The sequence below is a fragment of the Apteryx rowi genome, unplaced genomic scaffold (genome assembly GCF_003343035.1).
Source record: "Apteryx rowi isolate R43461 unplaced genomic scaffold, aptRow1 scaffold_86, whole genome shotgun sequence".
Classification (NCBI taxonomy): domain Eukaryota; kingdom Metazoa; phylum Chordata; class Aves; order Apterygiformes; family Apterygidae; genus Apteryx; species Apteryx rowi.
In genome coordinates this window covers 305,581-320,724 of record NW_020451160.1, presented here as the reverse complement: position 1 = coordinate 320,724, position 15,144 = coordinate 305,581, and the positions used below count along the sequence as shown (strand labels likewise).

The 15,144-nt window shown below is 45.4% G+C and overlaps 1 protein-coding gene across 1 annotated transcript in view; it reads right to left on the bottom strand.

Moving 5' to 3' along the window:
- The window catches only part of UBE2O (ubiquitin conjugating enzyme E2 O), a 32,245-nt gene extending 18,103 nt beyond the window's left edge, over positions 1 to 14,142 (bottom strand). The window contains exons 1-9 of the mRNA XM_026090569.1: positions 14,075 to 14,142; positions 13,832 to 13,862; positions 13,274 to 13,333; positions 7,099 to 7,209; positions 6,079 to 6,176; positions 4,448 to 4,511; positions 2,472 to 2,615; positions 1,725 to 1,834; positions 732 to 882 (exon numbers count right to left, since the gene is read on the bottom strand). Coding sequence (XP_025946354.1) covers positions 732 to 882; positions 1,725 to 1,834; positions 2,472 to 2,615; positions 4,448 to 4,511; positions 6,079 to 6,176; positions 7,099 to 7,209; positions 13,274 to 13,333; positions 13,832 to 13,862; positions 14,075 to 14,142 — 837 coding nt within the window. The remainder of the gene's footprint in view (positions 1 to 731; positions 883 to 1,724; positions 1,835 to 2,471; positions 2,616 to 4,447; positions 4,512 to 6,078; positions 6,177 to 7,098; positions 7,210 to 13,273; positions 13,334 to 13,831; positions 13,863 to 14,074) is intronic.
- Between the last annotated feature and the right edge of the window lie 1,002 nt (positions 14,143 to 15,144).

The following is a 15,144-nucleotide window of genomic DNA, read 5'->3' as shown; positions in this document are numbered from 1 at the left end:
ACACTTCACCCACACCAGAGTATTCTGCAAACCAGCGAGTAAGTCATGCTGGTAATGGAGGCACATTAGACCCATCTCACCACTGCTCTGCCCAGGAGCAAATGCCAGCCGGTTCTGGTGCATTGCTATACCAGTACAAGAAAAGTTTTTGCTCTTTAAGCCTATTTTAAGCATGCTCTGAACTTTTTGTTATGGAGGGTCACAAGAGGCTTCCCAGGTTAATCTATATAACAGAGCTATGCAGGGAGGTCACCATCCACACTGCTAATTCCTGCTATTCTAGGAACACAGCTGCTCTACAGCCAGTACGTAGAAACCATAGCACGACTCATTTGGACTAGGAAGCAAAAACTTTTCTTGTCTCATTGTTAGCAAGGACTTAACTGAAGTTCAACTCCATGAGGAATATGAGGTCATGCTACCAAAAATGACATGCATCTACCAGCCCTGACTGTCAGAGCAGAGCTTCACCCCTGCAAGGCAACACCTCTATGTTCAAGGGTCCTGTTCCTGTTCTCTTGTGGCATTAGCTGCATGCCTCACCCAGTGCAATGAGATYGCTGCACAAGGTGACTTGGTTGCTGGCAACAAGCCACCATTACTCTTTACAACCAGCACTTCAGGAGTCACATTTCATGACCATGTGACTACCAGGAAGATCCCTGCTTTAAAAGCCACAGCAACCAGAAATGCTTAGACAAGTCATACCTCCCTCTATCCCCTCAACATACCTTTTTGGCAACCGATCCTTCACCCAGGACACAGTTCCTCTCCGGGCATTCACAGGTGATTTTTGCAGGTTCCACTTTGTCAGGGAACACATAGAGGCACCTTTCCCCAAGCTGTCTTTGGGCATGGTCAAAGCACCCCAGCCGCTTTACCCTAGTAGAATGGGAGGACAGCTGTGAGTAAAGTGAAAAAGCAATAACAGAACTTGGCAGTGACCAGAGCCTTCACAAGGCTGGCATGCCCTTACACCAACTGTGCTTCTTCTGGGGTGGCAAAAAACTAGCACAAAACACCAAATCTTTTCCATGCAGACAGTTCTAAAGGAGGAATAGGAAAGCTCACCAGGGACTGGGTGGGGACACAAAGGGTTTGGGTGGGACACTAGTCACTCCCCTCCTTCTAGTCCCCCCTCCCAGAGAGGGCTGCCAAGAGGCATTTGAAGTTGGCATTGTTTTTTTGCTGTCATCTGAGTGTTCTTCTCCTCCAGCTTCCTTATGAGCTCCAGACAGGACTATGCTGCATTGTGTTATTGCTCATCTCGCTCCTCACTGTCTGAATTTTGTCCAGCTCTCATTTGTAGCAGCAGCCTGCAGAGGGCACCAGATGCTCCCTCAGTACCAGCCTGGGTCCAGAGCAGGACACCTTGGTTACCTCTGGTACACACACAGAAGKTGCAGCCTCCTCCAGATGCATGGGGAAGGACACAGAAAGCAGGGAGCTGTCTCCAGACACCACTTTCCTCCCATGTCAGCTGGAGAGCGCTTGGAGAGGATAATGGAATGACAACCCCGTAATAGTAACTCAAGTATCTGCTAAGCTACTTTGGAAGCTACCCCTTCACCTTTTTGGAGCTCTGGAATATACAGGCACACAGTTAGGATAAGAATCCCTGGAGGCAGCAGCTTTGACCTAATCAGCTGGTAGGCATGTCACCCATAGTCTGTACAGGCCCTGGAAGCCAGGAGTCAAGAAAAGAATTTTTTTAACCATCTCACCTGGACAGGTTCTCCTGGCCGATTACTGAGGGTGGAGGGCTCACACTGTCAGTACCTCCAGGACAGAAACTTTTAGTGATCCAAGTAACCTTTAGTTCTACCACCTGTACCTACAATGTAAAGAGAGAGAAAGCGGTTAATTTTTTCAGAAGCTTTCTTAGACCAGTGTCTAGGATCTACATGTTTAAGCGTAGGAAAGGAACAAAACCACTTTTGTCAWTTAAGATGGCAAAGTGCAGTTTCACCACTGCAATGCTCCCATAACATGGCACTGGGCAACACCGAGAGCTTCCACAGTTGCTACTTCAAGAAAGATGACATCTGGCCCAGGAAGAAAGCTATAGTACATACACATAAGCAGCCCAATGTCAGATAGACTCGCTAATGGACTTGGAGCTGCTCCCTCTTTTAGCAAAGAGTCAGCAAGATTTCTCCCTTTTTGGATAGTATGCAACATTAAGTTTCAGTAGAAGAGGTGCTTCTGCTACCCTAATGATCGGCAGTACAATATTCTAAGCGTATCCGCACCTTCTCATATGGTGCCAGCAGGGACCCTTGGGAGGAAAAGCCAAACCATGCTCCAGAGTCCTGTCAGTCCACAATGAGAAATTTGTCACATCAGAAGGACAGAGCCACAGTGCATTTGCTCTTGGAAGGTTACCATGGCAAGCTGACTCGGCTCCAAAACGCCAGCCAGGGAACCATTCTGCGCGGAAAGCGGCCGTGTGTCAGCTTGTCAATCCTTACCTCTTCCACCACCACTCTAAACTTGCTTTTTGTGCTCAGAACAGGCTTCACACCCGAGAGCCACTGCACACTGGAAAAGACTTTAGAAGGCCCGATGAGGACTTGCCCAGGATAAAAGCCGTATGAATCATCAAAGAAAAGACCCTGTGGGGGAGAGGGAAAGAAAAAAGCAGCGTAAAGGGCTTTTGCTCTTAAGATTTGGGATTCCAGTATTTCTTTCCCCATTCGTGCTCAGTAAGATTAACTGTAAATGAGAAGTCTCGTCTGCAAGTTGCCCTTCTCTTAAAGCTCATTCCTCTCCTGAAGTCAACCTAAYAGTTTCTATGGCAACCTACACTGTCACACATTCATACAGGATTATGACTCAGTGGGGGAGAAGCAAAGGTACCGGCAAGAAACAAGAGATATGGATTTTGCACAAATGTTCTCAGTAACAAGGTAGTCAAGGTGGGCTGAGTCCTGGGAAAGGACACCCAGTTTCTCCTCCCCGCTCTAATTCAAGCACCTGCAGCTCTCGGAAAGCCAGAGAATTCCTGCCTTCCTTTCTCTCCTTGCCAAATTAAGTTTATAAGTATTATTCCCATCTTAGGTAGGTTAGTTAATATGACAGTCCTTTGAAAATAAAACAGGACTGTAAACAGAGCAATTACTCTCCTAGAATTATTTTCCACTAATATTTAGAGCGACTTGGCGAGTCAAAGATTTAGAACRTGGGGGCGGACAGAGCAGTTTAAGGTAGGTAAAATACTGAGCGCAAAAAATACAAGTCTTGTAATTTGTCAGAAAGGATAACAGCAGTGTGACAAAAACCTAAATCAGGTAAGCATCTAACACATACACAGCAATTCTGAGCAAAGGATCGAGAGTAACAAAGGAGACAACTCATGTTTAAAACCCCAGTGCAAGTTTCTAGATGACTACACATGCTTTAAAAGTGGCCTGACTCAAAAAAGGTATCTCTCAAAATTGGGTACTCAAAAGCCGGATGCTGCTACAACATGGATTTAGGATGGGGAAAATGTGTTGCAAAACTCACAGTAGCAGAGACTAAAATACTGGAGAACATCTAGCAACAGCCACACCTTTTCTGTACAGAACAAGAGAAAAACCAAACACACAGCAGCACATCATATTAAACTGATATTCCATTTACTCCTCAAGTGACAGGCACCAAATTTTAACAGAAATGCAGTTTGAGATCAAAAGAACATTTGCTCTGAAGGTCGGGAAGGATGATGACTGACGGTAAAGTTAAAGAATTATATGCCATTCTCTCAGTCAACTCCCAGTAAAGCTGCTAAGAAAAATACCCAGTGAGGCCCTACTGAGGCCATTTGGAAGAACAAGCAAGCCGTGGTCAACTTTGAAAGGCGAGAAAGTTTACATCCCATCATTACACAGGGAACTTGATAGTCTCGGGCCAAAGGCTACCAAAACTTGCCCTACCACAGGATTTGGACAATGACAGTAAGGAGGCAGGTCTCCATTCAGAGAATGCAATCAACTGGAACAGCAAGAGCCACAGTCTATTTTACATGATCTAGAAATGTTTCTAGCAGAACACCTTTTAAACAATACGCCCTTTTCTGAAAAGGAGAGCCCATTTGAAAGTGTTAAATGAAATAAGAGCCTTTTCAAGCACGTACAGACGCACTGAGAAGGCAGTGAACTATCTTAACATCAGCCATCTGATCCGACTGCATGTTATGCAAGCTGTTTGCAAAGGAAGCAGCTGGATTATACTAATTGTAATACCTCCTGAAAACCCGCTCGTTACTAACATTACCTTTAAGCTACATCCTGTTACGCTACTAGATTTTCTTCTCTTGAAAGTAAAAGTGTTTTTCAGCTGTGATGTATCGTTTAATTTTTAGGATTAATTAAAGACTTTGGTCTTGTCTTCCCCTCCCATCCTGCACAAAAAGCCTACAAAATAAAGTTGATCAAAAAGACTCTCAGGAGAACCAGAAGCTCACCGAGTCACTGACGTGAGGGCAAACATCATACAGCTTGGATCCATCTTCCGTGCTCATAGAACACCTGGAAAACAGACAAGAGACACAGAYGCATTGCCAGAGCCATCCGCCTCAAGAGCAAACAGCACCAGAACAACTGCCGCTGCCTGAGCAGGTCTGTACATATGCCCAGCAGTACAGTACATTGCTGGATCTTTACATGCCAGAGTAGAACATAACTGGTTATAGACACAAGCTAGATAAACACTGGCTCCATTAAAAGGCTCCATTCAGCATGCAAAAAGAAAAAAAAAAAAATCATCCAAGTAATACATGAGGCATAAGCAGGATTTGTCTGCTGCAAAGGTCCCGTTTGTGATTCATACCAACATTGTAACCTAAAGGCTTCAGCAAAAGCTTCATTTCCAGAGTGAGTTCTGCTGGGATTTCAAATGATTTATTAGGAAGAGGTTTTGAAACAGTAACCTCATTTTACATAGCCATACATGAGCTGGTAACAGATACCAAGCAAGGTTTGAAATCGCACCAGTAACTGCAAGCAATACAGATTGAGAAGTGTAGCTATTTTTCACTTCCAGTTTAACATATGCTTAAGAGTCTTCCAGCCTGAGTTAACCAAAAGCTAAAACAATCAAAATCATAGATGCATCCACCAATCATCTGTTATAGCTCTGGCACTACTCAGTTCTCTTAGAAAGAGACTCGGAGCTGGCTGCAGGGTTCTTTTCTTTTTTTTTTTCCTCTCTCTCTTTTTTTTTTTAAATCATCAATGTCAACACTCAATTTACAAGACAGATGGGTTATTCCCCAACTGCCAGGCCTATAAGCTTCTTGGCCCTTCATTGGTTCCTTCCTTCCCTTGCATCGATAATAAAGTTTGTTGGACAAGACAGGCCTCAGTAACAGAGTGAACTTACTGAGTTCAGAGGGTTTTAGCTTTCCAAGCAACTGTTTGACATGCACAAGGAACAGAATTCAGCTCCTTCTACTGGCTTTGCAGAACTACAAGATAAATTAACCAGATACTTCTTTAAATATCTCTGCTTAAATCTCTCTCTCTAGAGGTATGACTTAGGATTATGTCTTCCCAGAAAAAAACATTCCTCATACAGTTACAAACAACAGTGAAGATAAAGCAATGCTGATCTTAACAGCTCAAGTTCAACCTTGAGCTGCTTTTTGGACTCCAAAAAACTGCTAGCCTGCTGAGTTTCCATGCTTCCACAGCTGTTTTAAGGTAAGAATCCTCCCTCCTTGTATCTCAGTGAAGGTATACTCTCCTACCGAGCAAACGTCTGGAGTAGGTGTGATCCATCTTAAACAGTCACTTTTCCAGAGCAGAAGTATTTTTAAAATCAAAGCACCTTAGTTCTGGAGAACTGATCTGCTGGTATTAAAAAACAAAAACAAATCGCCTTTCAGACACCTTTTTCAGAAAGTGACCAATGAACCTTGATGGTCTCAGAGAAAGACATGAATTCTTACTCCTCTACATCTGAAAATAATGCAAGCAGATGACTTGCCAGTGTGTGAATGAGAAGCCAAGCCTGTTTCTAGCTCTCCTAAAATAGATCAGGATGATGAAACCCAAGAGAAAGGGGGACAGTCTTCAACAGAAAGGAGAGAAGTACCTGGCTCCATTGGAAAGCTTGAGGATGACCTGGTTCTTCAAATCATAGACCTTGCCCAGCCAGCAGTCATAGGCTATGTAGTCACCATACATGAATGGCTAGGAACAAAATAGGAAACAAGCCTTATAAGCAGCAACCCTTATCCTTTGCATCATCAAGCAAGTCCTCACACAATGCAGCCTGGATAGCAAGCTCAGAAGGATTTAGGACTGAAACTGCAGACCTGGCTGCAAGCTGGAATTAAGGTACATGGAAGAGTGTTTGCTTCGCAGTCAGAACATAGCCTGGATTCTCCAGACAAACAGCTCTGGCTTTCTGAATTCTTCCTCGGATCTTAAACTTGCCAGCTCAAGTGTCTTATTCTGTTCAAAAGACACTCTGCGAAGTAGAGGCGTGCTTGCACATGCCTTCAGCCAATATTGATTTTTTTTATTTTTTTTTCCCAATCACTGAGCCTAGGTACAGGCCTACTTCTGGAGAAGGGTGGGTTTGCAGCACTCCTCTCCCAAATCTTTTTCTCAGAGAAAGAAAAATGATGAAAATCCGATCCCACTTGATATCTGGAAATCACCCACTCGAGAGGGAGAACCAGGTATGTCTCAGACTGCTCCAGCTGCACAGAAACATGCTTGACTCCTATCAACGTTTTTATAACCTGTTGATACATTAACAATATTGCAGCTCAAAACCACTGTACTGTGACTACAGGGCTGTGACAGTCAGGTCAATAAGCTAATCTCAGCGCAGAAGCTTTCTCACAAGATTTAATGTCAGCCTAGCCCTCCAAGTCTAATTGGTCTCAACAGTGTGATCAAAAACATGGAACAGATGGGGAGAAGATGAGATGTTGCATAGTCCTCTTCCAGGGAGGATGCTTTTGCCAAGTTTAGAATAAAACCAAGTTCCAGATGCACCCTGCACAATACAGATGTTTCCCTTGCACACGGTGCTTGGAATACAGCATCATCTGTCCAAATAACCGAGCCCTGGCTCCCATGCGTATTTTGACTCCATTCTCACCCAGATATGTTGCAGGTCTTTGCTGTTGACAGGGTAGAGGATACAGTTGGTTCCTACCAGCTTCACAGCACACTCTATGTTGACATCAATTACAGTCCCACACTGGCTGTCCTGGAAACAAAAGAGAGAACAAGGGTTTATCACTTCGGGAAGGTTCTACATACACAAATACATGTTCTGGGTACAGAGCGGAGGCGCAGAGACAAGTCTCAAGAGTAACCCCTCCTCTCCCCCCTTATCGTTTAGAGAAGTCTTACACAAGCAGAAGACATTACAAAATTTTCCTAATCTCCTTGCACTGAAGGGCCATTTCACATAACATAATACAGCTCAAAGACCAAGATCACTATTAAAGACCGGGAGCATTTTCTTTCCAGCTAACCTTGCAATGGTTGTTGATGCAGCAGCCCAGAGACTCCCACATCTGTTCAAATAAGATGACGCTATATCGGGTGATTAGCATTTGCTTCCTCTAAAATCCCTGGCTCCTTGGCCTGTTCAGCTGAGCAAATCTCTGCAGCTCCATCGAACTGCCTTGCAGGTACTGCCATGAATTGGCAAGGGCAGGGAGAGATCATCAACTCCAGAACACAAAAGAAATCTGTAAAAGCTACCTGGGGCTTTTCATTTAAAACTTGATTCTGCAGGACATTATACATGGTCTTCACTTGCTGCCAGGCTAAGAAAAAAATCTGGCACCTTCCATCAGATTTCAAGGTTTCAAGCCAGATAATTTACAGTTGGTCCAATTAAAATATGGTTGTTATCTCCCTCTTTTTTTTTTTTTTTTTTATAAGCAAAGTTTTATCTTTTTTGTCCCTAAGAAAATAACGCATGCTGTCAAGAGCCTTCTGGGGCTGCTTTGGCAGGGAGTACACAAGACGCACATTGCCTACGCATATGGCAGAGGCCTGCAAGGAAGGGCTGCTAACCCAAACACTGTCAAACGCAGCAGCTGCCCCGGCCTCCTTGCAGCTGGGACAATCGATACTTTTATTTATTAAAGCCCACAGTCCTTTAGAAAAGCTGACTGAGGGACGGCACAGCAAATGCCCTAATATCAGCAGCTTCTGAAGTTGCCCTTATCTCGAACATCAAGGTCTCTGCCCAGCAGAACTCGGGCACGCGCACTCGCAGGGCCGACACATAGCGAGCAGTGGATTTGTTTGCTCAGTCCACTTATAAACATGTTGTTTTGTCAACCACGTTAAATATTTATTCAAGCCTTTCGCTGGGAGCCCTGGGCAGCCCTTTAGGGAGTTTATGAGTTTGCTGGTGCTCAGCTCATCCCGTCTTGTCTTGGAGATGGGTAGTTAGAGCAAAGATGCCCTACGGAGACACAGGCAGTCTGACATAATTCCTGGACAGATTGCTCAGCACAGTTGTCTGGCTTGCCCGCCATCTGCCCCCCGCGAGTCCCCTTCCGAGCGCTGCGCGGAAACCCTGCGTTCCCCAGCCCCGCTGGCTCCCGAGGAGCGAATACAGCACAGAGCGGCTCACTCGCACGGGCCCTGCGGGCAGGGGAGAGCACGGGCCTGCCCAGCATGCCAGCACCTTCGCGTCCTTGAGCGCTGCCCACGCGGAGCCGTGCCAGCGTCACCCAGCAACGCAGCCAAGAGGGCTGCGAGCTGGGCTGGCAGAGCCCAAGGCCGTAGCGGTTATTCTCTCCAGCTGCTTCACAGATTGCTGCCGGTGCTTTCTGCAAAGGCTGGGAACCAAAGGGAGCCTTTCCCAGCTAGAGCTGCTGTCTGTCACACTGCAGCTAAGCCTAGCTTAGCTGGTAGCCAAGCATGGACTTGCATGAAAGAGCTGCAATGGAGCTGTAGTATCAACTCTCAGCTTGAGACCTGAAAATGGTCTGTTAGGACCCTGTCTCCGTCTCCAGCCAGCTGCTGCTAGCACAGTCCCAGCCCTGCTCAGAAGTTGCACCTGCTGAACCAAACCCCCCAGCTTCTGAGGGCCAAAGCTCAGCCACTTACCCTGCTCTTCCTCCAGATGAAGCTAGATTAAATATACCCAATCCATCTTCTGCCCACGCTTTTCAGTTTCAGGCCTGTTCTGGATTCTGTTTAGTAGCTGGAGACCAAAAAAAAATCCCACAAGAAGCAAATCCCTTGCCCTGCACTAAGCATTTCAGAATTTATTCTTCCTTTATCAGCAGCCAGCATGACAGCAGTTCTGGGACACAATCATTCCAACACCTGCGGTTTCTGTGGCTCTTTTGGTCTCTGGTTCTACCACCCCCTTTTACCAATGGTAAAGGGACAAGTAATACCACAAGAACTGGGGTGACTGATGTACAAATACCATCTCCGCACTCTCTAATCGACAGTTTCCCCAATGTGCCAAAGCTACCCAAACTCAGCAGCTCAAGGGAACTCTCCAGCCACGCTGTCAGACAGGGGCACTTTTCCATGAACAGACCAGAGTTTCCCAAGACACCACATTCCATTAAAAATGCTGAAGAGGGAAAGAAGCCCCTGTAGAGTACAGAAGGTGCCTTGCACCACCCCACAAGCCTGTCTGCATACTGCAAGTCCAGACTCCCCGGCTGCTCGTCTCCAGAGATCTCCCGGCCCACAAGACTACGGAGATAGCTTGGCAAGGACAGCTAAATGCACAGTCTACTTTGCAAGAGTCCCGAGAGGCACCAGAGTTAACAGCAAAACAGCCTAGCCAAGCCCGTTGAAAAAGCTGTATTGTTGTCAAGAGATTATGGAAATTGGTGGTAAAGATCACATTGTACAGTTTCTCCTTCCACGCTGCAGCATCCCACTGGAAGCAGGATTTCCAGCTAAGGGTGGATTAAGGAGGGCCCCCATGCTCCTAACCTAACAAAACCCTACCTGGGTACAGACTCCCTGCAGACTGAGCCTGAAGGAAGCCACTGCTGCTCTGGGATTCGAGGTCTCTCATCCTGCTAAAGTCAGTTTAAGTTACAAAGCACCAGGCTTCCCATGGTAAAAGCCCTCTCACCATCAGCACAGGAGAGCCTAAACCAGAACCGTGTCAGAACCTCAGCGTCTGGCACCCRCAGATCCCATTTTATCCAGCTGGACCTTATCTATTCACAGGCAAGAGTGTTGGGTTTAGTTCAGTGTGCACCTCCTTCCACTTATTCAAAACCTTGAGAGATAACTGTGTTGTACGTGATCGTTAAGCAAAGAAAGTGGAGACCAGTGTTGTGAGCAGCCTTAGAAGGCTGCAAGGCTGCTGAATCACAGCTCTTCCCTCACCTGCCACTGAACCTTTGGTTATTACGAGGTTGTTTTACTGTCATATGAAACAGCCTGCGACAGGGAAGGCAGACGTTGCAGGCTGAGACGTTCTGCTGAATCACGCCACAAGATTCTAGCAAGGCTCAGCAATGCAGTCCCAAACAAGCCAACTCGTCTCTTGTGTTCCAGCACAGGTCTACGGCCAGAGCCCTGCTCTCCCCCAGCCAGCTCAGACAGAACTGTCCCGTGCTACTTATTAGATGCTCCAAATGAGAGAGAACCAAATGAAACAAGCTGACATTTCACAGTTCAGTTATAAAAAAATCAATTCTTCTCAATCCCACCAGCGACACTACAAAACAAGGGAGGTGACTGATCTTTGGGTGGACTGCATGCTCATTAGAAGGGCTGACTGATTCAAGCCCCATTCACACCAAAATTAAGCATCTTCCCTAGACGTTCCCCCTGCTCCTGGTATCTGCATGCCATGCGCCACACTGGAGATGGTGAGTATTTAAGCAGCAAGTAGACGGAGAAGCGATTAACTTCCTTTGCCATCACAGACAAGACTTTAAGGCAGGCCAGCAAACTCCCATCTGAGTGAACAGCAACTCAGCAAGTGTAGACTTCAACTCCATAGCTTCTACCTCCTGCCCTTTGATTCTTTCCCTCACTGCTCTCTTTTCTAATAAGGGGATCTTCATGCCACCCTCTTATTCCTTTATTTAAAAGGGGAAACACTGCCCAGCATCCTTTGAAGCAGCAGAAGGCAGGTGCCTGACAGATTACAGACCTACTTCCAACCTGCTCTGCAAACTAGCACACCACCTGCAAAAATGAAGTCTGCTGCCTCCACCATTTCTCATCCGACTGGAACAGATTTCTGGGTCCAACAGCATGCAGAAAAAAGCATCTTGTTTCAGGCACTGCTCACTGAAGCACTAACTCTGTCTTTCCCCAGACACAATGCTAGATGAGAAGCACACGAATTTGAGTCAGTTCTCTTCTCTTGAGGAACAGAGGATTTCAAGTCCTTCCCTCTCAAGGTTAAAAACAAGCCCTAAGAGAGCATGGTGAATACCGAATAAGTTCCACATTGTGCATTTGCCAGGCCAAATGGTACAGGGCAACCGTCCCACATTCTGAATCTGGCAGACAGTCCCTTGCAGATTTTCTATTTTAAATGCTTTTGTAATTTTGGGACTACATCTAGTTAACAAGTGAGTTTTCTTTGGGATAGGAGTTTAGTGTCTTATTTATCACTGACATTTAAAATATACTTGTGGGTAAGATGAACTGTAAGTAATCTTCATGTTTCCTATATTTTTGAATAGAGGGGAGAGAAGAAACTGAGTTATAAGCCCACCATTCCATCAGTAAAAAATTATCAGCCGCTAGTACAATGGTCAAGCAAATGCCAGTGCTTATACACGCAACCGGACAATAACGGAGTGGGCAAAACAGCTGCTGGAATGCACTGAGGTGTCTCCTGRTACGCATGCAGCAAGCCAGAGAAGACAGTTTCTGCTCAGATGAGTGTGGCAATTGCAAACAAAAGCAGCACATCCATATTTGCCAAAAGGAGAATAACTCAAAGTCATCTTAAGCTTTCAGGACAGTAAAAAGCATCGGTGAATAAACAATTAAGAGGCAGGACTCATCAGAAAGCATCCCTCTAAGCAAGAGTGATATGCTATTATCCGGCTGCGCCAGGTACAACGGCGCGAACAACTGATATTTCACTTTGCTAGCAGCTCTGTTTTGGATTGAAACACATTCATAAAGCTGCAGTTTTAGTAAAAAGTGTTGACTCAAAATTTCCATTTCAAACACAAGAATTAAGTTTAAAGAAACGCTTTGTTTCAGCATCTTTTGAATTACTCTTCAAGTTTTTCTCCCTTTTCTTTTGTTTGGAAGATTCTGTGCAAAAGGGGAGGGTCAGCTTTTATCTATTTATTTTTGCAAAAATGGTTTTATTTGAAAAACCACCCAGGTCAGGGAATGGCCTTCCCCATCCCTGCACCAGGCTGCACACCATGTGGTGCAACTGCATCAGTTAGTGGCCAGCTGCCTACTTCACCACCACCTCAGTAGCTACACTGCTGGAAGCTAGTCAAGAGAAGATACAAGCGTACACATGGCAGGCCATATGGCTCGGGGTTATAGGTTAGGTGTTAGCAACAGCAAGAAATTGCCAACCTAGCTAAGCTCCTAAAGAGATCATGTCTCATTTGATAATCAATACCTCAATAATCTCAGTATTCCCCTCACAAAAATCAAATCCACACATCTCCAATAAGCACATATGCTGTGAAACTAGAACGGAATGACTAAGACTTAAAATAGTAACCAGGGAGAGTAACGGGAACAATTATAGGCTGCCGGTTAAGACTCAGCTTGCTTTCTGCTGACCTAGCTGTGTCAGATGCTTCAGCGTGTCTTGCTTCAGTAGTGCTGGGCTTTGCTGTATCTCTTCTGGRAGAAGTTGGACAAGATGGTGCTTGTTGGAGATTCTGAGAGGTCTCCCTGAAAATACTTCTTCCAAATAACACTGTCCACAGCCCACCAAAAGGCACATGGTGACAGAGTCAAGCGATCTGCCTCCACACCAGCTTCTCCTTCAGGGCAGAGGGAGAGCAGGTCCACATTCCCTACAGCTTGGACTGGCTTGGCTTAAAACTTCAGGGATGGTAGGATGGGCAAGCTTGTCTCATTACCTGACATTATCAGACTCTCTTGCTCAGGAGACCTTCATATCTTGCAGATATGCACCAGCAGCAAGGCAGCCTTATCAGCATTTCATTTTCAAAGGATGCAGCTAGATCTACTAAACATACTAAAAATAGAATGTGCTCAAAGCATTACTGTTCAACTCCATTCCGGGCAATTTGGCAGGTCTTAGAAATCCATACAGCAGTATCATAATCGAAAAGGGACGCAGAAAAAAATGCACTTACGCTGGAGCTCATGTGTCTGACCACATCTCGAGGGACTACAGAGCGATCTTCAAGCTTCAGCTAGAGGAAAAGAGAAAGAGACTAGATTTAGTGACCCCAGATGACACTTCGTTAGAAATAACAACATGACAAATAGAAATGCACAGTATTCCACCCCTCAGGGCGGAAGAGATTTTTAGCAGAGGATGCTGAAGTACTTCCTTACACAGAGTTAACCCTCTTGGCACGTTTGCAAAATCCAATTTGCAGATTTGAAACACAGCAATTAAGCAACCTATTCATGACTGTGCTGTAAGTCAGGACACATCAGAAAGGATGCAGACATTCCGATTCGTTCACCACTTTTTGTTATTATGTCTCCCTTTTCTCTTCCTCCCTCTGCACCACACACCACTGCCCACCCACACCCAGTCTATGTTCTGGAGAAAAGAGAAGGCACAGGAAGAAGTGCATCACACCACTGCGCTGCGTTTTAGCCTGCATGTTTTCTGCAGAAGATATTCCAAAAATCTGGGGGAGATCCTGTTTGCTCTGGAAGATTTTAACAAGATACCGTACAGTATGAAATCTTAGTCGGCCGGGGAGTTGGCTTTGGCGTCAAAATCACTGCAGGAAGCACTTGCCTTAAAGAAAGCAAGGAAAGAAATCCTTAGCTGTGAATCAGAAACAGCACAGAGTACTCAGTCACACAGACACTGAGAAGCTGATTATGGCTCTTGCTGCACCCAGTAGTCCCCAGGTCTATGCAGGTAGAAAAAACCCTCAATAAGAGCACGGCTAAACTCACAGCACTACTCATACTCCGGCTTCTGCAAAAGCACTTGCTGGCAAAGAGCTGGCACTGGCAACAAGAGGTACAGCTGAGCCATCAGTACATATTCTCTATTAGTTTACACAGAGCTGTGGGGACACTAGGACTCATAACTGATAAGGGGAGGTACTGCTTGATGCATCTCCAGTGATTACTGGCCAGTTAACCAGGCGACATCCTTCCAGAAGTAATCTTTCATCAAGCTATTTCAGAGATTTGAAGATCACTTGCAGACTATTTTATTAAGTGTTATCAATAAGCTCAAAACTGCAGAATGCTTTTCACATCCAGTGCATTACCAAGATGCTGTACGTGGGATAATGTTCTAAGCTTGCTAAGAGGGAGGCCACAACACTGAACTCTAGTTTCAGGCTTGCTCAGCCTTACAGTAACTCTGAAGATTTCCACTTCTGCTGCACGGGGACAAGTCTGATCTATGTTTCAGTGGTTGAGCATATATTTGCATTGGTACAACATCCTGAGCCCTGCAAATACACTAACTGCATACCATACATTTCAGGAGGCACCATGTGAGCTGAGTATCAGGGACAGAGCCTCTCTTTCACATCTTTCTTTCAAAATGAAGCTCTCTTACTGCTGTATCCATCCGTTTTCCTTGTTGATCCCCAGCCCAAAATTGACTGTGCTTTGTCAGCATTTTGTACTAACCCACGCCCTGGCTTACAGCCTGCATTACTAAATTAGTCATAAATCTATAATCTGAGGACAGGATCCGGAATCAAAGAGAAATACCTGAGTATTTATTGTCTTCTTGACTGCGTGTTTCAGGAAGAGAGGAAGAGACAGTCAGCTAGGCTTTTACAGCACAGCTTTTGGAGTCAGAATTCCACCAGAGTGGGAAACCTGAAGCCTCCTTCAGCCCATTTCCAGATTGCCAAAGTGTTTTTATCACCTCTCACATCCCACATGGGTGCAGAGATCAATTTTTATCAAGCTTTCTAAAATTACTTGGCAAAATAAGCACTATACGTGACAGCCTCTTGACATCCAAAACCAAGCAGTAACATTCACATTGCAGTAAGTACTCAAGTAGCATTTG